The sequence below is a fragment of the Rhagoletis pomonella genome, unplaced genomic scaffold (assembly GCF_013731165.1).
Source record: "Rhagoletis pomonella isolate Grant_MI unplaced genomic scaffold, Rhpom_1.0 Rhpom_scaffold_00003, whole genome shotgun sequence".
Classification (NCBI taxonomy): Eukaryota; Metazoa; Arthropoda; class Insecta; order Diptera; family Tephritidae; genus Rhagoletis; species Rhagoletis pomonella.
In genome coordinates, this window is record NW_023458557.1 from 24,059,644 (window position 1) to 24,081,406 (window position 21,763).

The 21,763-nt window shown below is 37.5% G+C and overlaps 1 protein-coding gene across 3 annotated transcripts in view; it reads right to left on the bottom strand.

The window, feature by feature from the left end:
* The window catches only part of LOC118735083 (conserved oligomeric Golgi complex subunit 2), a 42,857-nt gene that overhangs the window by 20,712 nt on the left and 382 nt on the right, over positions 1-21,763 (bottom strand). The window contains exons 2-4 of one of the 3 annotated variants that reach the window (XM_036464695.1): positions 20,121-21,179; positions 8,859-9,120; positions 8,402-8,633 (exon numbers count right to left, since the gene is read on the bottom strand). In XM_036464695.1, coding sequence (XP_036320588.1) covers positions 8,402-8,633; positions 8,859-9,120; positions 20,121-21,179 — 1,553 coding nt within the window. Of the gene's footprint in view, positions 1-8,401; positions 9,121-20,120; positions 21,180-21,240; positions 21,416-21,763 lie in introns of those variants that run through there. The other 2 variants (XM_036464693.1, XM_036464694.1) reach the window with 2 other exon arrangements.

Below are 21,763 nucleotides of genomic sequence, written 5' to 3' on the forward strand. Positions count from 1 at the left end.
CAATTCAAAATTGGTTTTACAAGCTTTCAGAAATATGGGACAAAAGTGTCTTGATACGCGTGACGGAACATTAAAGCTTACATCAGCCAGAAGAGACGGACTTGAAATTGAGCCTGTCAGTAATTTAACCATAAAAATTATACCAAGCATTTCCCTGCGACTGGCAAGTGTAGGAAGGTTAATAAGTTTTAAGCGACTCGTATAAGGTGGAAGACTATATTGAGAATCCCATCGGAAATTTCTTAAAGCAAAAAGTAGGAATTGTTTTTGAATTGATTCTATCTTGTCTGAGTAAATTTGATACCTTAGATTCCAAACCACCGAGCCGTATTCCAGAATCGGCCTAACTAATGTTGTAAACAGGGTTTTAGTGATATACGGGTCACTAAATTCTTTTGACCATCGTTTCACAAATGCAAGTACACCTTTAGCCTTGTTGACTGTCACATTAATGTGAAGATTAAAATTAAGCTTAGGATCCATTGTGATACCAAGGTCCACAAAATTGTATACCTGTTCCAGGTTATGGTTACCTATTATATAAGAAACTGGCAGAACAGCTCTTCGCGAGAAGCACATTACTTTACATTTCTTAAGATTTAGAGGCATAAGATTTACTTTACACCAGTAAGCCATGCTGTTTAAGTCTGATTGTAGCAAAGACCTTTCTTCAATTGAAACGTACGATTTATAAAGTTTTACATCATCTGCATACATTAAAATTTTGGAGAATTTTATATCTGTAGAAATATCGTTTATAAAAAGCAAGAACAGAATCGGGCCTAGGTGGCTACCCTGAGGGACTCCTGAAGTAACATCAATGACGTCAGAGATAGTATTTTTAAACAATACCCTTTGTGATCTATCATAGAGGTATGAAGAGATCCAACGTAGAAAATTAGGTGGAAGACCAAGAAGATCAAGTTTATAGATGAGCAACGAGTGGCACACTTTGTCAAATGCTTTACTGAAATCAGTATATATAACATCAACAGTTTTGCTCTCACTAAATGCTTTTGAGATATACGATGTTAATTCAAGTAAATTTGTAGAAGTTGATTTGCCCTTGCAAAATCCATGTTGACTGTATGAAATGCTTGAAGTGATAGAATGCGTCAACCGATTTGTTATAATTGCTTCAAATAATTTAGGAATAGCAGAAAGCTTAGCTATGCCCCGGTAGTTCTCCACTGAAGACCTGCTACCGCTTTTATGTAAGGGGGTTATGAACGATTCCTTCCATACAGTTTCAAAAACGCCCTCTTTAAGAGACAAATTAAATAAGGCTGTTAACGGCTCATAGAGATAATCAGCACAATTTCTAAGAAAACAAGTGGGGATCTGGTCAGGACCATAACTAAAAGACTGCTTTAAGGACTTCAGGTAAACTAAAACATCATCGGGAGATATTATAGGGTTATGTATTGAGTTAATTGGACTTAGTTTAAAAGGATAGTCAAAGTATGCTTGGGAGTTAGTGGAATAATTGGATTTAAGAAACTGAGCGAACATGTTAGAAATTGTTTGATTATCACCAGAGACGGTATTTTGATACTTCATGGCGGAAGGAAACCCACGTACATTTCGCTTGGAGTTTACGAAATCATAAAATGATTTGGGGTTATATATTATACGTCGTTTGATTTTACACAAGTAATCTTTATAACACTTTTTGTTTAATTCAAAGAACTTGTGACGCAAAAGTGAGTATTTTACATAGTATGAGTGTAAGCCGGGTTTTTTGTGTAATCTAAAATAACGTGACTTTGTGTTTTTCAAGTTTCTCAGTTCTTTAGTGAACCATAACTGTGTTTGTTCTACAGGAACACACATGCGTTTAGGCACATACTTTTCAAATAATCTATGTACAGTAAAATTAAAATGTGCAACGCTTTGCTCAACTTTTTCTTTGTATATAGGCCACGACAATTCTTTATTCAGTTTTTTAAAGTTGGCTTGCGAAAAATCAAAGCGAATATTTGGCTCGTATGTTTGGACATCGCAATTTTGACCATCGTTTATAATTTCGCAAGATATCTCAATAGCAGGGTGGTAGACATCTTCGGGCAAAACTAGTGGGTCACATTTATTTACAGCCGACTTAGATGCATCATCAACATAAACAAGATCTAATACCTTGCCAAACTTATTGCGAAGTACATTAACTTGATTCAGGCAGAGTTCAGCCATCTCCTCTAAAAATACGTTGTTGCACGCGCTAGACGAGAAAGGTACAATATCATTGTCAATGATGTTCCATGATACATTTGGTAAATTAAAGTCACCCAACACAATCAATGAATCAGAGGGTTTAATCATTGAATTAATTGATTTCAGTAAAGATACATGTTGTGAATACACTGATAAGTCAGATCGGGGAGGAATATAGCATAGAGCTAAGTAAGTAAACCCCCTTCCAACCTGAACACGAATGCATTTGAATTCTGCAGATTCGATGTGTGGAAGACTAACTTCTTCAGATGGTATTGAAGAGTCTACGGCAAAGAGTACGCCACCGCCGACTCTGTCCTCCCGATCTTTTCTGTAGATATGATAATTATTTGAAAGAATCTCTGAATTAAAAGTGTGAGGTTTGAGCCAAGTTTCAGTCAAAGAAATTATATTATAATTGCATTCAAGGCCATTAAGATATAAATTCGTTAATTTAGTATTTATGCCTCTTACGTTTTGATAATAAATACTTAAAGCAGATTTAGTGATCAGTTTTTTGGTTCTGTATTCTGACGGGGAATATTTGCTAAATTATTATTTTTGTTGGGCCTATACTCAAATTCACGAACGAAAGCTCCGGAGGGCCAAAAAGAACTACTAAGCAGCATGTCAAAATTTTCTAAATTTACGTCTATTTTAAATGAAGAAATATTTCTTTCATATTTAAAATTAAATTTTCTGATACTTAAGTTGACAGTTTTAACTTTGGACGAGATGTAAAACTTTATATCGTCCTCGGAAGTATCCCTCGAAAATCTAGATACAAATATAGACTTCTTTGGGGGAACCACAACCAGTCTCCTAGTATCAGACTCGATAACCGGCGGACGGGGTTGAGTAACTGAGTTACTAGTTGAGGGTAGAGTAAGCGTTGGAAGATTGGATGGCGGTGCCACAACTTCAACGGGGGACGGGGAAGATACTGCAGGGTCGTTATTATTAGAAGCAGACTTTGATATATGTTCTTTTGAGGAAGATAACTCCGTTGTCTGTGGACATGGAGAAGAAAGGTTAATTAAGTCATTCGGGAGAGTGTTCTGACGTGGAACGGTCCTTTCATTAGGCGGACTATGAAGACGCTTACGTTTTGACACACGAATCTCCTTCATAGATTGTACGGTATCTAAGCATTTAAAAGATTTAAATACATTTTCGTAATGTTTAAATTTTTCGGTCAGTACCGACAACTCTCTCCCTACCTCAGAAAACCCATTTCTGGTTTGCCTAAACAACTTAAAGAGATCAACTTCGGTTGACCTGCACTTTAAGCAAGACCAGCGAAGACCTTTGCCATCATTAATAGCGTCCAGAATTCTTCCTGTCAAACCAGCACATTTTAGATGGCAAATACCATCACAGAGCCAGCACGATAAGTAGCGTTCAGATTCGCTTTTGATTTGGCAGTTATCAAGATCACACTTCATATTGAAAGATTTAATAACACTTATGTTAATAAAAAGACAAGCAAAATAAGTTTAACACAACACACACAACAATTCAGGAGCTGATGTATTTAGCTTAAAAATATATGTAGCGAACAGTTTGAGTATCACTGTAATATGACACTTAATAAACGCAGCGCAAACAGCTGTGACAAGAAATACTAAACGAAGTAAACAAAAAGAGCAAAAAGAAATGTGCAAAAATAGAAACGATCTCAGTTAACTACAAAGGAATAACAACAACAATGATAACAACAAATGACTCGGCAAGATTAGATGTCAGCTAGTGAAATTTAATTAAATTTAACAAAAACCACAAAAATCACAAAACTTTCACTTAGCTTCGGTTATTATCACACTAAGATGCTCGTAGGCACTTTTTATAGCAACTTTTACTCAAAATTAGCACAATAAACTTTGCAAAATACAAAGACCAATCAAGGCACAAATAAGTAGAACTTCACAGCTTGACGTTTGCGTATAAGCTATGCAAAAGGGTCGAAATTTTCGTTGAGTATCGAATTTTCTGTCGGAACAGAATTTTGCTTTCGTTGGTGTAGCGTAGTGTTAGAAAGTTGTGAAAAATGTATTGTCTTTGTTTTCTTACTTTGTGGCTAATTTTAAACGAGTTTTGTTAATTTCATGCAGTTCTAATGTCGTGAATACTAAACACAAGCTCGAAAGGCTTTACTTATGAAAGAAAATACCAACACTCTGTTGGCACGATCTCTGAACAAAATCATAGAGGTGCTTATAGTTTTAATATATTTAAAATAGATTTGGATCACAAAATTTCTTAAATATATTGTATGTCAAAATATATTCGAAAGACTACACTTAAACTCCTTTAAACGTTTTCTCCTCCTGGCCAGTTTTCTAAGCTCTCATCCTCTGACGAATCTGTGAACCAGAACTCAAATGTGCTAATTTTTACTACGATTTTATAAACTCGCTTTCTTTTTTATTTCATTTTAATTTGCACAAATTTACATATGTACATATTGTATAAGCACACTATTTAGTTTGCTCGATTTGTAAACAAAGCTTCTCAGCGGTGAAAATATATAGTATATACCAAATGAAAATTCGTCCGATCAGCACTTTCGACCACAGTCGAAGATCGAATGCAACTCATAATAGGGGCCTATATCTGGATAAGGACTGTCACTCCAGCAACACTCCCCAAAAACTCTGTATATGTATGCTGTTACAACAACAGTTCTTTGAAGTTTAGCATACGTATAAGTTACATATCTGTTTTGTTTTCTTCATGAAAATATATAGTATATACCAAATGAAAATTCGTCCGATCAGCACTTTCGATCACAGTCGAAGATCGAATGCAACTCATAATAGGGGCCTATATCTGGACAAGGACTGTCACTCCAGCAACACTCCCCAAAAACTCTGTTCTTCATGAAACATTGGCCCCTATTATGAGTAGCATTCGATCTTCAACTGTGGTCGAAAGTGCTGATCGAACGAATTTTCATTTGGTATTATGGCGCTCATTCGATGAAGTATAGCGCTATTGTGAATTTCGCTCGTTTAGGTTGTTCACAATAGTATATTTTTCACCGCTGAGAAGCTTTGTTTACTGATCGAGCAAACTAAATAGTGTGCTTATACATATGAACATATGTAAATTTGTGCAAATTAAAATGAAAGGCATACCTAAAGAATACCGACCCTTGAGCTAGAGAAAAAAGAAAACGTGGACGTGGTGCACCCCTTTCCGCTGAGTTTAATTGACAGGGTTGAGTTTAAATTGACAGGGGCGGCGCTAGGGGGACTAAACGTGGAATTTCCAACTTTTTCAAAAGCTTATATTTTGAAAACTATTGAAACGATTTTCAAAATATGGACACAGTTGGAAAGGTAATTGAGGACCTTTCATTCAATATATATATCTATGTATATAATGCAAACATATTTTGAGAAAAAGTAAAAAAACGAAATGATGGCATTTTTTTTTAAATGTATGTTTTTCGTAAAAAAATGCGTAATTAACTATAGTAACAAATAAATTTATCGGAAAGTCCATAAAAATACCTTTAATTTGGCGTATAATTCCATATAGTTAGGTTTAAGTACAACTGCCAGCAGTGCAATAAAACAACTGTATTAATGTTATATGTTCTCTGCAAAAGGTGTTCAGCCCCTTTTATTTGGCAACACAGAAAGAAGAATTCTACGTAGTGAGGGTTATAATCCCTAATCGCGGCCGAAGGCCGCCTACGCAGAAAAGAATTCTACGCAAAAATACTGTGGATAATGTAGCTTGATGAATTATCCATTTAATTCTACAACTCAATCTTATAACAAATAAGGTGATTAAAAAAAATGGTTTGTTAATATTTCTTTATTATTTTTTTAAATTTATTTAAATTTTTGTAAAAACTAAAGAGAGTAAGATTTTCTATCGCGCGATTTCTTATTCCAAATTTTCGCCTGCGGCGCTTTTCCTTTTTCTTATAAAACTATATTTTTATATATATTTAGTCAAATATGATGTCCAAAGAATTTTTTGCTACAAGTCATATATCAAATTAACGGGTTTTTTGTGCTCTTTCTGATAAACATATCTGTTAATATAGTTAATTACGTATTTTTTAAAGAAAAACATAAATTTTTATGAAAAAAATTGCCGTAATTTCGTTTTTTACCTTTTCTCGCAATGTGTATACATTATATACATAGATATATATATCGAATGAAAGGCCCTTCAATCATCTTTCCAACTGTGTCCATATTTAGAAAATCGGTTTAATAGTTTTCGAAATATAAGCTTTTGAAAATGTTGAAAATTCAACGTTTGGCCCTCCCTATCGTCGCCCCTGTCAATTTGCACCAAAAAAAAAATATTTCGTTAAAATCCGGAAAAGGGGGCGGGCAACGCCCAACTTTTTTTTTCTCTCTAGCTCAAAGGTCAGTATTCTTTAGGTGTTCCAAATGAAATAAAAAAGAAAGCGAGTTTATAAAAGTGGTAAAAAAAATTTTGGGTGGGGTTTAGTAGTGCTCACAATTATTTCGGGCTATTCCGTCCAAAGGGGTGGCCCGATCCAAAAAAAAATTCCACACACTTGTAGTCAAGGGTTTACGCAATATTTTAACACTCAGTTTTGTAAATTTTGGTCACTAATTTAAGTACAAATAGGGTTTGAAATATGCCCCTTTTGTAAAATTCGGAAATTAGCGTACATTTATCACTCCTATTCTCCTTAAAGCAGCCACTTCACCAATACATTTTTCTATTCCCGTTCACTTTACATTTTACTCGATTAGTTATAATTTGCTTTACGACTTTAATATTAACCAATTAATCACAGTTCATTAAATAAAAACACCTTCAAAATCACGCGCCTGACTTTGGTTACATATGCAAATTATATGGCGGAGTTCAGCTGTCAAACTCCAAAACATGCAAAAGAATGAGAGACAAAAGAAGATAGAATATAACCCAGTAAGCATTAAAAATATACAAAGGTGTTCTCTGCAAAAGGCGTTCAGCTCCTTTTCTTCGCAAAACAGAAAAGAGAATTCTATTGCCTGAGGGTTATAATCTCTAAGTGCGGCCGAAGGCCGCCTACGCGGAAAGGTGTTCTCTGCAAAAGGTGTTCAGCCCCCTTTATTTGGCAACACAGAAGGGGGAATTCTACTGCCTGAGGGTTATAATCCCTAAGTGCGGCCGAAGGCCGCCTACGCAGAAAGGAATTCTACGCAAAAATGCATTTGTCAAAAAGAACATTTTTCTTATAAAAACTTGTTTGGCATAATTTCTTTTATTAAAAAATCACACGGTTTCTGTTAGTTGGGTCATATTCCACTTCAAACTGCCCAGTTTGCCTAAGAAAATTCCGTTTTCCCCCTTTTTCAAACGCTTCCCTAGGGGCCCGTGGGAGGAGCCCAAGGGGGGCTATGCCTTTTTAGAAAGCGGGGACTGTCCCCTTTCTAGTGGGGTGGGTTTGGGGGGATTTTCTTTCATATGTAAAACCAGACTTTCGAGCTTGTGTTTACTATTCACGACGTTAGAACTGCTTGAAATTAATACAAATGGTTTAAAATTAGTGTCTAGCCGCCAAAAAGTAAGACAACAAATGCAAAATCGTACATTTTTAAAATGTTCTAACATTTCGCTACACCAACGAAAGCAAAATTCCGTTCGAGAGAAAATTAGATACTCAACGAAAATTTCGACACGCTTGCATAGCTCATTATACGAATTTCACTTTCGATCTTCGATAGCCAGCGAAGATCGAAAATCGAATGCAACTCATAATAAGGGCCAAAATTGTTTTGAGCGAGGAGCGTATAGCTCCCCTATCAATCAACAGTAATACTCCTGGACCGCTCTCTTAAGAGACATCGCTTTTTGCTCCCAATAAAGTAATATAGTACAAAATCGGCAAATATCGCTTGTTGCGAAATCATGTCTATGGGAGTATTCTTTTGATTCTCAATTAGGAGATCGCCCATTTGACTCGTAAATGAGTTATAAAGTAGGTCAAAGTCAACAATTCTCTTATTTCTCCGAGATGAGGCCTAAGGGACGACTCTTTTATTCGTCAAATTGGGAGTTGTCCCTTCAAGTTCTAGTGGGAGCTTTGATAGGTTTACTTCTATCCTATAAAATTTGAAAAATTGGTGTTAGCAACTTTTCACTCTAAACTAGCGATGTATTCGTATAAGAACTCTTCATGCTAATTGATCAAAATGTTGTTACTTACTCTTTTGTTATCTTTGAGCAAACACGTTTTAAAATTTGGAACGCCACCATTTTTCCCATTTGCGAACATTTCTGTTTTTGGAAAGATTTCAATGGACGTAGTATTTGGTCAACATATGCAGAAGGCTTTGAGGGTATCTCCCTGTTTGTTTTTCGATAAAGCCGAGGCAAATCTTTTACTTGGCGAACATTTTCTATACCACTCTCAAACACCAGAATGTCAACCAGAGCATCTAGAATCATAAATAAAGATTTATTCAGCGATTCCCGCAAATCGTTGAAAGATTTGCCTATGGCATTGTACACAGTAGTTATACTTTTCACTTCAGAGGGTATATTTTCATTTATATTTTGCTGTATTTGCGGCATATTTTCTATAAGTTTCTGTAAATCTGCATATAGTGCTATGAGCAAATCTGATTTATGCATTTCCAGGTTATATTCCCGAAGGCTATTACTTTTTAAATCGCCATTTGTAATGAGCTGTATGGCGTCCTGTACCCAGCGAGAAAGACGTAATAGTATTTGCAAGTTTAACTTTAAGAATTTAGGAAATATCTCTTTTAGATAGACGCCTTCCATCCAACAACGATCAATAGCTTTACTCGCACTATCAAATGTAGCCAACTGAAAAGTACTATCTGCTACCACTTCTTTAGGGCTTAATGAAACGGAATGTAACAAAGGATCCAAAATACTTTCAAATTCTCCAGCTATTTCCTGCAATATATTTTAAATTTAATGTTCGATTCAATGTTAAAACTCTACATAGATATACAGTATTGGCCATATCTATAGCACCCCCATTTCATAGTGATATTGTTTGCCACTTATGTTTAATTATTAATTTTTAAGAATTTTCAATTAAAAAAAAAAGTTCATTATCTAACAAAACCCATATAAATCCAAGTTTTAAACTTTGCAAAAGACTACAAAAAAATTCAACAAATTCGCACCTAAACTTCAAACTTTTTTCACAGAAGTTTAGTCTAACAATGTGCAAGTTTCAAGTGGCTAAAAATTACCGTTGATTTTTTAGAATTTTTTTTGTCGTATTTGTTTCCATATAACGAATAAAATCAATTTATTTTTATATGGAAGAAACCCGCAACACCTTCGGCGAAAAAAATTCAAAAAAATCAACGGTGATTTTTAGCCACTTGAAACTTGCATATTGTTAGCCTAAAATTGAATAGGCTATAAAATTGTGTACTCAAAAAAATTTTAACACTTCTAAGAAAATAGTTTGAAATTTTAGTGAAATTTTTTGTAGTTTTCTACAAAGTTGGTTAATATGGGTTTTGTTACGTTGACGACACACAATCAGTTTTGCCTTTCAATTTCCTCACACACATTGCTTGTCAAAAATCAAGGCGCATAAATACAGGTAGAAGCCAAAATGATGTTGCTCTCATGAGAACCAAACCTTTAAACTTCCACCCCTATTCTGCAACTCTTTCGTATTCGGATTTTGCTACGAATCGTAGAAATAGTATGCTGCAATCCGAATCGTATTTTCGAATTTTCGAAATTCTAAACAATGGCATACCTAAAAACGAACGAGTAAGCTTTTTTGCGTAATTTTGTACGAAAACAATTCTGTGTCGGAGGCGAAATAAAAGATGTAAATCAATGTGTGTTTGCATGAAATATTGGTGGTGTTCATTTAAACCAGTGCCCGCCAAACACTTTCCTGGGAAACGAACTATATTCGGACTTTCACATGTACACAATCGGCTTCTTACACGTACACAATCCGAACGTCAACAGAAAGAGTAGAAGAGCAACAAATTTTATTTAGTTGCATGCAAACAATAGGCGGAGCAGGTTGATGACGCATTATTGTTGAATAAAATAGGTACACTGAGCAGAATGAAAGAATATTCATTCAAAAATTTTATAACACAATTTTTCGTTCATACACCCCTAGAAATAGGTATGTCTATGGTACCAAGTCGTGCTTTTTCTTCATATTAAAAGAACTTTGTGAATTATTTTTTTTTTTTTAATACCAGACTAGTCCTCAATTAAAACATACAATATGTTTTGTTATTTATCTTTTGGTTTAATCGTTACTTTAAATTGTTCTTAAATGTCAAGTTTTACCTAATTTTAAAATAAATATATATTAGATATATATATTTTTAATTTATTTCTACTTGAAATCAACAAAATTTTCTTTTAATATTCAGAGTGCTCGAAGCACGTTGTCTTTTTTGCTCAGAAATCCACACTTAAATTATAAAAATATAATAATAATTTTGTACAATACATACAAAATTTTACCAACTTTTTCCTTTCACGTGTAATCAAGGGATTCACATTTTATTTAAGAATGAACAGAAAGGAGAATTCTACTTAGTAAGGGTTATAATCTCTAAGCGCGGCCGAAGGCAGAAGCAAGCGCAACAGGTGGTGGACCTAACAAAGTGCATGTTTTCAATGGCTTGGAAGAAGCTGTTATTGCATTAACTGGATTGAGAACCAGAGCTTCAGGCATAGGTGTTCTGACTTGTGGTTCAACAATTCAACCAGAAGCTGACATAGATGCGCCCATGGTTACTATGCCCGACAGCTCCGCATACTTTTGTGAATCCATTGCCATAGCGCCCGCTTACTCTGCTGCTATAATTGCAAATACATCAGAATCCATAATTTTCCTCGAAATATGTAAAATTTACTAATTTTACAGTAAACAAGCACATGATGAGTGTTTTTTTAATTCCTTTCCACTTTGTTTTCCTTCATTCAGCTATCTTCGAAAAACTGATAGCTGTCAATGCTGCACATGTTTCCGCAAGGGTTGCAGCATGTGGATTTTTCGTTTTTCGTAGCATAGCTACGAATTACGAATTACGAAAATTCGGGTTCTAGAATAAGAGGGTTCAACTTAGTTTTCTTTTATTTCCTATATTTCGTTACGCTTCAAATGTCATGTCGGTTGTTTTTTTTTTTTTGAATGTTCGTTAAAAACAAATTTTAATTAACACTTGAATTTGTGTAGTATTGTGCGGTTTATACTTAGTGTATGTGTTAAAAATGAACACCTGAAGCGTTGTTTTTATGTGGTGTTAAATATAAACCAAATACCACTAATTTTTTAACGTGCCTCAATGTCCTTCGCGTAAGGAGCGTTGCGAAAGTAGCTGTGGGGCATAGCTGCAGCGAAATGCCTTGCTGTGCGTTAAACATTTTAAAGCGGCAGATTTTGTAAATGCACCGGGTACAGGAAAGGCACGTTTGATGCCAATTGCTGTTACTATGACGATTATGCCGGAAAGTCCCTCCAACAACACTGCAACTTATAAATCAAAGACAGAAAACAACAAACAAATTAACAAATTTTATCTAAAGAAAATAAATAAATAAAATTATACTTCGAATTTACTTAAAAACGTCACCCAGTGAAATGTAATTTTTTCATTTTTCCTTACACACGCTCATTTAATTTTTACTCTCCCGAAAACTTTGACTTTTGTAGGTTTGACGTCAAATTGGCTTCTACCCAAGAATGATAGAATACAAGATTGCGCCAATCGAGCTGAGAGCAACTGGCCGTGACGTCAACAAATACCAGAATGAGAGAGCAAGACGAACTCTACAAGAAAAAGAGGAAGCATCGAACAAAAGGCAGTATTGCCAAGTTTTGAATTTGAAAAAGCACTTAATTTGTATTAGTGTATTTTATGGACTTTATATGCATACATAATTTTATTGTAAGGATGCCGATTCAAATTAATAAAAATCAATGTTTCTTGCCCGAAGGTCGATTTCTTCTGGCATGATTGAAGGTGCTGCCACATATTTTGTTGCCGTCTATGATTGTCACTGTGCCATGATTTTGTTTAAATTTTTAAGTTGCTGACCACACTTACGATTGCTATAAATTTTGCTTTCATTTTTTTAAGATTTTCAAATTTGGTGTCTTCAAACTAAAAACAAAAGCACCAAAAACGCACCAAGCACCAAACTCAAAAATTTTCGCGTTTTGAATACCCACTAAATTTGGGGCGAAAAGCAACAAGTTGGCAACAGTGAATGTAAACAAAAGTATTGTGTGACGTCAGCGAATGGGTGTATGCTGTCAAATCGACGAAGAGAGGGTTAGCGGTCCGCGAATGGCGCGACCTTTATTTTCTGGATCGTGGCTTCTACCTGTTTTCATTGTACCATGGTCAAAAATCATCAAAATTGAAAACCATTACGTAGGCTGCATTCAAGTTGAGAAGCAATTTCATTATCAATATGCCGTTTTCAAGAAAACCATAGTGTAATAAGCAAAGTGAAATCAATATATGACATATTTATTTTTTATACGCTTATATGACAACGGTTTTGTCATTGCGTTAACCCATTTGAAACTAGCAACATTATAATGAATTTCAAAATAAAAAAATTTTGATTTCAAATCAAAAAATTATTGTTTTAGAAATTAAAGAGCAAAAAGAAAAAAATTCGTTTAAAATGCCAGATATTTGTGTTTATGCAGAAGCACTCACAACAATGAGGTAGGTATGTTTCGTGTGCCAACAGATGTTACGCAAGGAAGGGATTGGATGAAAGCGTGTGGTGTTAAACTAACTGGATCATCGAAAGTTTGCGCTCTGCACTTGAAATCGAATGATAGCATTTATGCAAGTATTAATGCTAAGAGAAGACGCCTCGATCCAGATGCAGTACCATCAAAGATGTTACCTGCTATTTCATCAGATGAGAGGTAATGATCAAAGTGTGGGTATGTTCTCAAATGCACAAAGTATCCCCAAATAATCTTGAAAGAAAATAAAACGCCGAGTGAATCAAATGGCAAAAATACTGTCGGACGATATTGATGAACTACATAACCCAAAACGAGTAATAAAATGAAAAATTAATATTTAAATTCATCTATGTATGTCGTTTCAATCAAAAAGCTATAAGGTATTTTACTATTTCAATTTCAGTATTTCAATGATATGTTTGAGACCAAGTGGAGAATCACATTGGAGTTCAAGTTGAGAACAGAAATTTTTTTGCGAGTTCGTGTCAACCACTCCATATAATTTTCTTTGAAGATTCGTAAGAATGTTGTTACAGAAATGAGATGCTCCTAATGATTTCGTTAAGAATTCGGGAACTTTGGTTTGCAGGGTAGCTTCTGAAGACCATTTTCCATTTTAATTCCATTGTAGATTAACATTTTATCATGCATAAGCTTAATATTTTTTTTTCACAAAATTCGCATGCCAATGCTGAAAAGCAGATCAAAATTGAAAGCAAAATTGAAAATTAATTGAAAGGGATAAATTGAAAGCAATTGTTAGGCACTCCGCACATTAAGCTCCTAATCACAGTAGTGTAATCGTTTTGGCATACTAAAGTATAAAGCATTTATGCCGAACCCATGTATTTCAATGAAGCTCTGTAGATTACGATTCCAAATCATGTTTGCGCCTAATCATAAAAGCTTCATGAATCGAAGCGCCCAACATTGTAAGGCGCTTGCAGTTTTGTAATCGTCATTTGTTTAGTTTTTTGTGTTGGAAATAAAATTTATTTGTCAATTAAATAGAAAATAATTGGAAATGAACGATTTCGTGCAAATTGCATTAAACCACAAGCGTTTATGCAATATTTCGGAGCAGAAATATTTGCGGAAGTACGTGTTGCGTAAGAACGGCCAAAAATTTGTTTATGTGTAGAAAGTGTTTATTAGCTGGTGACTTATGCAGGGCGTGCAAGTGTGCAGAAGTCGAGTCGTCATGCATTCGTTTCGGTATGATGAAACGATTACTCTACTTTGATTAGGCGCGTAATGTGCCGAGTGCCTTACTTAAGTAACCCATTCAACCCACCAAGTAAAACATGAGAAATAGGAAACAATCGTCAATGGCAACAAATTGGCGACTCACCGATTTATTGCTGTGGTGACAAATGGACAACATAACTTCTTTCATGTCAATTTGGAATAAATAAGCTATCAAAGATTCCGAAACTCATGAATATGGCGTCAACAGTATTGTCCAAAAGCATCTAAATAATGCCCAAGGATAGAATTGAAAAAATAGGAAGCGAGAGAAGGAATTAATTCCGATTGTAAGTTCCAATTTTGTATACAAAAAATAAATGAAATATAAAAATAAATAAAAATTATTCCAAATATCGCATGTCGCAATAATAAAGGGATAAGAAAACGACTCATTCAGGTAATAAGAAACCGAGTCGCCCAGGTAAGTTGCCTTCGGCGGACGTTTTAGAGCGACTGATACGATGGCGATGGTGCCTAGGGTTGTTGTAGTTGTTGTAGCGGCCACAATAACATCGCCCAGATCGGTCGTCAAGTTCCACTAACGGCAGCCCTAAGAAGCGTGCAGCCTCCATAGGGTCGGTTTTCCGGGCAGGCGAAGAGATGTTTCGAGTCGTGAGGGGTCCCTCCGCGTGCTGGACACTCATTTGGCACATCCACGTTCAGTCTGCTCAGGTATGAGTTTAACCTGCTGCAGTAGCCAGAGCGAAGTTGGGCTATTGTGGTTATTCTCTTCCGAGGCAGATGAAGCTCCGCCTCGGCATTCATAAGTCTGAAGTCTACATAACTCGAGACTGACTCCCTGTGAATGCCGTTCAGGGCCTGTCGGTATGCTGACGGGTCCAGAGGTTGCCTAATGAACCTCTGGACTTCGTCCGTCAGTTCGTAGAGATGCCTCCTGACGTGCCTAGACGAGGGCTCCTCTGCAAGAAGCTGTCTGTTTGGGTGGCCACGTCTGTGGCTATGTGTTATGCTCCTTGACTGGGAACATTTTCGCCTCGTCATGCAGGTGGTGTTCTGGCGACATCAGAAGGCATCCAGTCGCTGTCCTAAGTACGGTGTTTTGAGTCGTCTGTAGCTTCATCCACTGCGTCCTACTATTCCCCGGCGACCACACTGCGTAATTTAAAACCGGCCGGCCTATTGCCTTTTATGTTGCCAGCAACGTTTCTTTGTCTTTTCCCCAAGCGGTTGTGTGCGCAGAAAAGGAGAGCAGACTGTCGAATGTTACTCCGAGTATTTTGGGGTTATTCACCGTCGGAATTGGTGTATCATCGACGTTAATTCACAGCGGTAGCCTGACCTCCTTCGTCCAGGTGGTGCACAAGGTCGCAGAGGATTTCGTAGGGGAGAGGGCTAGGCACTTTGCAGTGAAGAACAGGGATCAGACTTCTACTACATTGTGGTAGATCTGCCGCTTTTTTGAGCATCTACCACACACGGTCTGAAATCTACCACATATTCGCATTTTTGAGTACCTAGTTTTATTTTTGCTCGACATAATTTTCTTAATTTTAAAACCAAAAATTGTCCCAACACTAAACACTATATGGTAACAAGACTGATATGTAATACAAGATTCTGCATTCCTCGCGGCGATGAAATTTCTCAAATAAAAGTAAACAAAGCCGAATGGGAGGATAAAATAAACTGTAAAATAGTAAATTTTCTCAATAATAAATTTTTCGACAGGAAACGTGGTTTCATTACGTTAAATTTTAAAATATATGTTTCATAAAAAAAAATAATAGCGAAAATTAAAAAAAAACGGCGATTTATGTGAAAGTATTAGCAAATTTCAGTGCATCTAAAGTTTCTGACGCGTTGTCTACATTTACTTGAGAATTATCAAAATCGTCAAATCACAAGTAGCGGTTTCTGTAACGTGCCACATTTGTTCGTGATGTGATAGAATGAAACGCTGACAGCACTCCGCAAGGTTGCAAAAAAAAATCATGTTCGTAAAATATTTTTATATGGAAGGAACCGCTTTACACTGTCAAGGAAAAAATTGCCAAAACTCAATGCAATTTTTAGCAACTTCAATCTAGCACTTTGTTATACTAAAATTAATTTTTTTTTTAGAGTCTAATTAAAATGTTTGCAATTTAGGTGAAACCTTACAGAATTTTTTTAATTTTTGTACAAAGTTTGATCCAAAACCCGTTTACTTTCGAACACCTGTCATCAATTCCATTACCAGTCGCCATGATCGAGCAATCGTCGGCGTTAAAAACAATCGAGACTCCCTCTGGTGGTTGAGGGAACTTTGAAATATAAAAGTTAAACAGTAGCGGGGAAAGGACACCACCCTGTGGAACCCCCTGTTTTATTTTTCTGAGTTTGCTCGATATGTCTCTAAACATTACCAACGAGTGTCAACCACTCAGATAATTTGCCGACCACCGTTTGAGCCTCTGTGGAATGGCTGACAGTGTCAAACGCCTTTGACAAATCCAGCGCTACTAGAATCGTTCTCTCACAGGAACGGTTACGGTTAAGGCCGCGAGATATCTGAGTGTTTATGGCGTTAGGTACTGTTGTTGTACTGTGCACTTTACGGAAACCATGCTGATGCTTCGCTGAGGTCAGGTGGTTCGTGAAATACGGGAGCAGCAAGGCCTCAAGTGTCTTCGCTACCGGGGAAAGGAGTGTTAACGGCCAATACGAATCTCCTTTGTTGGCTGGTTTCCCCGGTTTGAGTAGTGGGACCACTCTCCCCACCTTCCAGATGTCTGGGATGATGAAAGTGGCCATTGACCAATTGAGGACCTCCGTTAGGTACGCTATTCCTGCAGGACCCAAATTTTTCAGCATCAGCATACATATTCCGTCGGGACCCATGGCTTTGGAGGCTTTCGCCTTCCCGATGGCCATCTGAACTTCACCGCAAGTGAAAGCAAGGGGGGCACAAGTTGTTGGCAGTTTGTGTAGCCTTCTGGTCACTCGACGCTTGGCTTTGTCCACCGGAGGATGCGGTATGAACTGCCGGCTAAAATAGCCCGCGCATCGCTCCGGGTCCGATGAAGCATGGTCGCCGAAAGAAATTTCGACCTTGTCGTCATGCTTCGTCGGATTGGACGGTGACCTCACGGTTGACCAAAGCTTACTCACACCAGAGGTGAAGTTACAGGTTTTCAGATGCTCTTCCCACTTCTACCGCTTGTGTACGTTCACTAGTTGCCGAATCTTCGCGTTGAGATCCCTGATGCGGGGGGTCTCCGGGATCGGCCTGACGAAGGCTCTTACGCTCATTGGCTAGAACAGCCGCTCCAGCAAGGAAATTTGGACGTGTGTCCGTTATGCATCCTGCCGGTACAAAGCGAGCTGCAGCAGCGGTGATAGCCCTGCGGACTTTACGTTCCCCAAGGTGGACGTCGGTGGGTGTTTTCAGTAAATTCCGCCAAGCCTTTCCAATCAGCTTTAGAAAAGTTGATATATGTCCGGTGTTCCGCGGAAGCAAAGTCGGTTGGTTTATCGATCGAGATGACTATGGGCAGATGGTCTGATGCCAAAGTCAGCAAAGGTCACCATGATATGCTGTTTATCAGACCAGCGCTGAGTATTGTTATGTCTGGCGAGCTGCAGCAGCTGCCCATAATCCTGGTGGGTGCGTCGTCGTTCACTATGCTGAATGTCGAATCATCTATCTGCTCAGCCAAGTCGGTTCCCCTGCGATCGTTTTACAGGCTTGAGTGCCAAAAATCGTGGTACGCATTAAAATCACCTACTACCATACGGTTTTCACCTCTGAAGAGCGCACCTATATCAGGGTATATCCTGCCGGGCAGCAGGTGACAGGGGGTATGTACACATTAAATATTTCGAGCTAAACATCGCCTGACCGGATAGCAACGCCCTGACATTCTAGGGTGGTATCCCTGCGGTCGATGTCTGCTTCAATAAGACGATACAGCACGGTGTGGTGCTAAGCCACCACCATTATCTCACTCGCGATCTCGACGGTGCACGCTGTACCCGGCACAATTCAACAATGTTGAAATGCTGAGCAACTTCGTCTCTTGGACCGCAACTATCAATATACCATTCCTCCTCATGAAGACGGTTATCTCCTCGATCTTGTTCTGAAGCCCGTTACAGTTAACTTGAAGGAACTTCATGTGGTTCGGGAGACATGTAGTAATGCGGGGTGTGAGAGATGTTTGTGGCCTTGACGCCATTGGCTGTGTGTGCTGCTGTGGTGGTTGCTGCCCTGTGGTGGTAGTGGGTGGCGTCGCAGTTGGGGTTTGCGACCGTGCAACGCAACACGGGCCCTCGAAGTTCCTCGTCCAATCTCGCATGATGCGCAGACCTGAATATGCCCTAAAGTGGCACCAGTCACTTGCACTTGACTGATGTCACATTACGGAATATCCTGGTCCGACATACCGTGCAGATTGTAGGAGGAACCAAGAGTTGTTGGCGGCAGCGTGTGGGCGGTGGTGCGGTTGTGTATGTTCTGTGGTCTGTCGTGGCTGTGGTGTGGTCTATTCTGTTGTTATGTTGTTGTGCTGTGGTGTTTGTGTGGAGCTGCTCAGGTGGACTGGGGTTAGCCGTGGAGGCGGCTCTATTTAAGCAGCAGGGGACCACAAACGACGTTATCCACTGCCGAAGTGTCCGTAATCCTAAGCAGACTCTGAGGTGACTCCACCCCTCGCAAACATTGCACTTGACTGAGGTGGAGTTGTGGTGTAGTCGTCTCTGGCATACACAGCAGGTGTAGGTTTCTGGCCCTGGGTTTGCCTCGATGCCAGCCCTGAGCAGAAGAATACGTAGCGAATGTAGCCCTATGGACGAACAACTTCCGAGATACTTCGCCGACCTAAGCGGGGTTACATCGCCGAAACAACAGCCCTTGGTCGGGTAAAACCCGAGTCATTCCGGTACGTAGAACCGGCTGTCGTGGGAATGGATGCCTAGGGCTACACGTTTTCTTGTTGCCGGCAACAAAAATTGTATTGTCCCTGCAATCCAAATATGCCTGAAAACCAAAGTTCTTGAAATCTTAACGAAATCTTTACGAGTATCTCATTTCTGTAGCGACTTTTTTACGGCTCTTCAAAGAAAATTATATGAGTGGTTGACACGAACTCGTAAAGAAATTTCTGTAAGAAAAATAGAGAAAATTCTGAAAAGAAATCGGAAAAAAAATCTTCACTTAGCAGCATCCCGGCAAACCTTTTTTTCAGAGTATTGTGAATTATAGAGAAATTTAAAGGAATTCGTAAAGATCTCATCCGATTTTATGCCGAATTTTCTAAAATGAAATAAACTGTGCACACTTCGATTCTTCTACGAAATTTCGGAGAAAATTGGTAAAGAAATGAAAATAATGCTGCTATGTGAGGAATTTCTTGCGGAAAATTTTCAGAATTTTCTTTACTTTTCGTACAGAAATTTCTTTACGAGTTCGTGTCAACCCCGTTCATATAATTTTCTTTGAAGATTCGTAAAAAAAAAACGTTACACAAATGAGATACTCCTAAAGATTTCGTTAAGATTTTGGGAACTTTGGTTTTCAGGCATTATTTTCATACGTTTACCTATTTTCTTCCGAAATGTCGTAAAAGGATCGAATTGAGTAAAATTTATTTCGATTTAGAAAATTCGGTCAAAAATCGGATGAGATCTTTATGAGTTCTTTAAAACTTCTCTACAATTACAACAATAAATGAAACGAAATGAAATTTAGAATACTCTGAAAAAATGGTTTGCAGGGATGGGAAACAATAAATAAAAGTGTTAGTGTAAAAGTGTGAGCTCTAGAGTATTAAAAATTGAAAGGGGAAACTATAATATGTAACGGCCCGGTTAGAGAATGATTTGTACCTTATTTGGATATGCCTAAAAATAAATAAATAAAGATAAGTGGCAAACAATATCACTTTGAAATGGGGGTGCTATTGTATTGGCCAATACTGTATGTATATCATACCTGAAAACATATTTGGAAATAAACTGGCAAGTTCCAGCGTGCTTGAAAACTTATAGTTTGTTTGTGCTCCCTAAAACTCTTAACAGCTCCATCATTAGCTAGGAGCTCTTCAATTTTAGATAAGAAATCACGAGTGCATTTATATTTAACGTAAAAAACTTCTGAATTTCCCGGAGCAAAAATCGATGGCATATATGTTTCTAACCGCATTTCTACATCAACCCAGAAACTATTAATTAAAAAATTAAAGCCACAAAGCTTGTCCGTATAATGTGTCAGCCGTAGCAAGTCAGTCATGTATAAAGAAATAAAATTTAAAGCCTTTCCGTATATTCCTGATAAACCTTGTGGAGAGTTTTGTAAGCAGTGCTCGGAAATAATAGTACTCATATATGGCGCAACGATATCTTCACGAAACACTTGTTCGGCTATTTGGCAGGCATCAAGAGTTATATAAATTCGTAAGCAGCGCTCTAGTAAATCTGAGCATTTGCTTGAGCAGCCCTTTAAAGCGTCGCTGAAACTTATTCGTAGTTTTGCTAATACTTCTTTTTCAAGCCTTTCAATGTTTTTCTTTTGTTCATCATTTAAAATTTCCAAACAGAACTGTCGGTTGAACTGTAATTGGATCAATTCTAGAGCTGCACGCTCTACGTCAAATGGATTTAATTTTTCCTTCAATTGATGCTCCAAAAGCCTACTAAGTTTATTTATTGCTTCTTGCACTTTTTGATGGCATTGCAAATTCCGCTTTTCTTCACGTAATTTTTGTTTCTTCTTCAAATTGTCGCTTACTGCTGCGGCGCACTCTTTAACACAGAACCGAATATTGTCGACCTCCTTCCGGAATTGTAACACTGGATTTTCTATATTTGCAATGGATTGATCAAGACCAACAAGATTAGCTGATAAACTAACAAAGTCGGCATAATCCTCATTTATCAAATCGATCATAGATGCTCGCAAGTCTTTCAAGTATATACCCAAATCATCCCGTAGTTGTTCCAAACTAGGAGCGTTGCGATTTTTATGCAAAAATTCGTCAACAGAAAAGTTTCCCTATTAAAATATATTAGATAATGAAAATACCTAACGTGTATTGCAATTGAACTATACAAACTTTCATGAAATCATTTTTGTCAAAACACAGTATCGTAGAATTTTTATTTCCTTCTCCATTTGTAAATCCATGTGAATTGGCTGGTAAGTATGTAGTTTGGTCTTTCATTACCTTTAAAGTCAAAATAATATAAATCTTTATTAAACGACGGTTAGCAATGGCACGATTAATCGAATAGCCGATTACAACCGGTTTTTTTTTTCAAGTGGAGGTTAAGCTCCAAATACACCACACAAGCGGCTTGTCCAACATACTTCAAACCCAAGATCATTAGAATCGAGAGCGAAATGCCAAAACGCATAGGAAAATATGTAAACAATGCGGAAAAATGTGTTAATATCAATATTAAACGGTCCAATTTTGCAGGAATTAATGAATATACAAAGTCTATTTAAATAGGAACACGTAGCAATGATTGTGGGCTTGTAGCTCTTTAGGTAAGTACGATTTTCAGCACATACCGGGTGTTCGAAAAAGGCGAATACTGCGGCAACACAAAGCGAACAACGAGAAATAGGCAGAA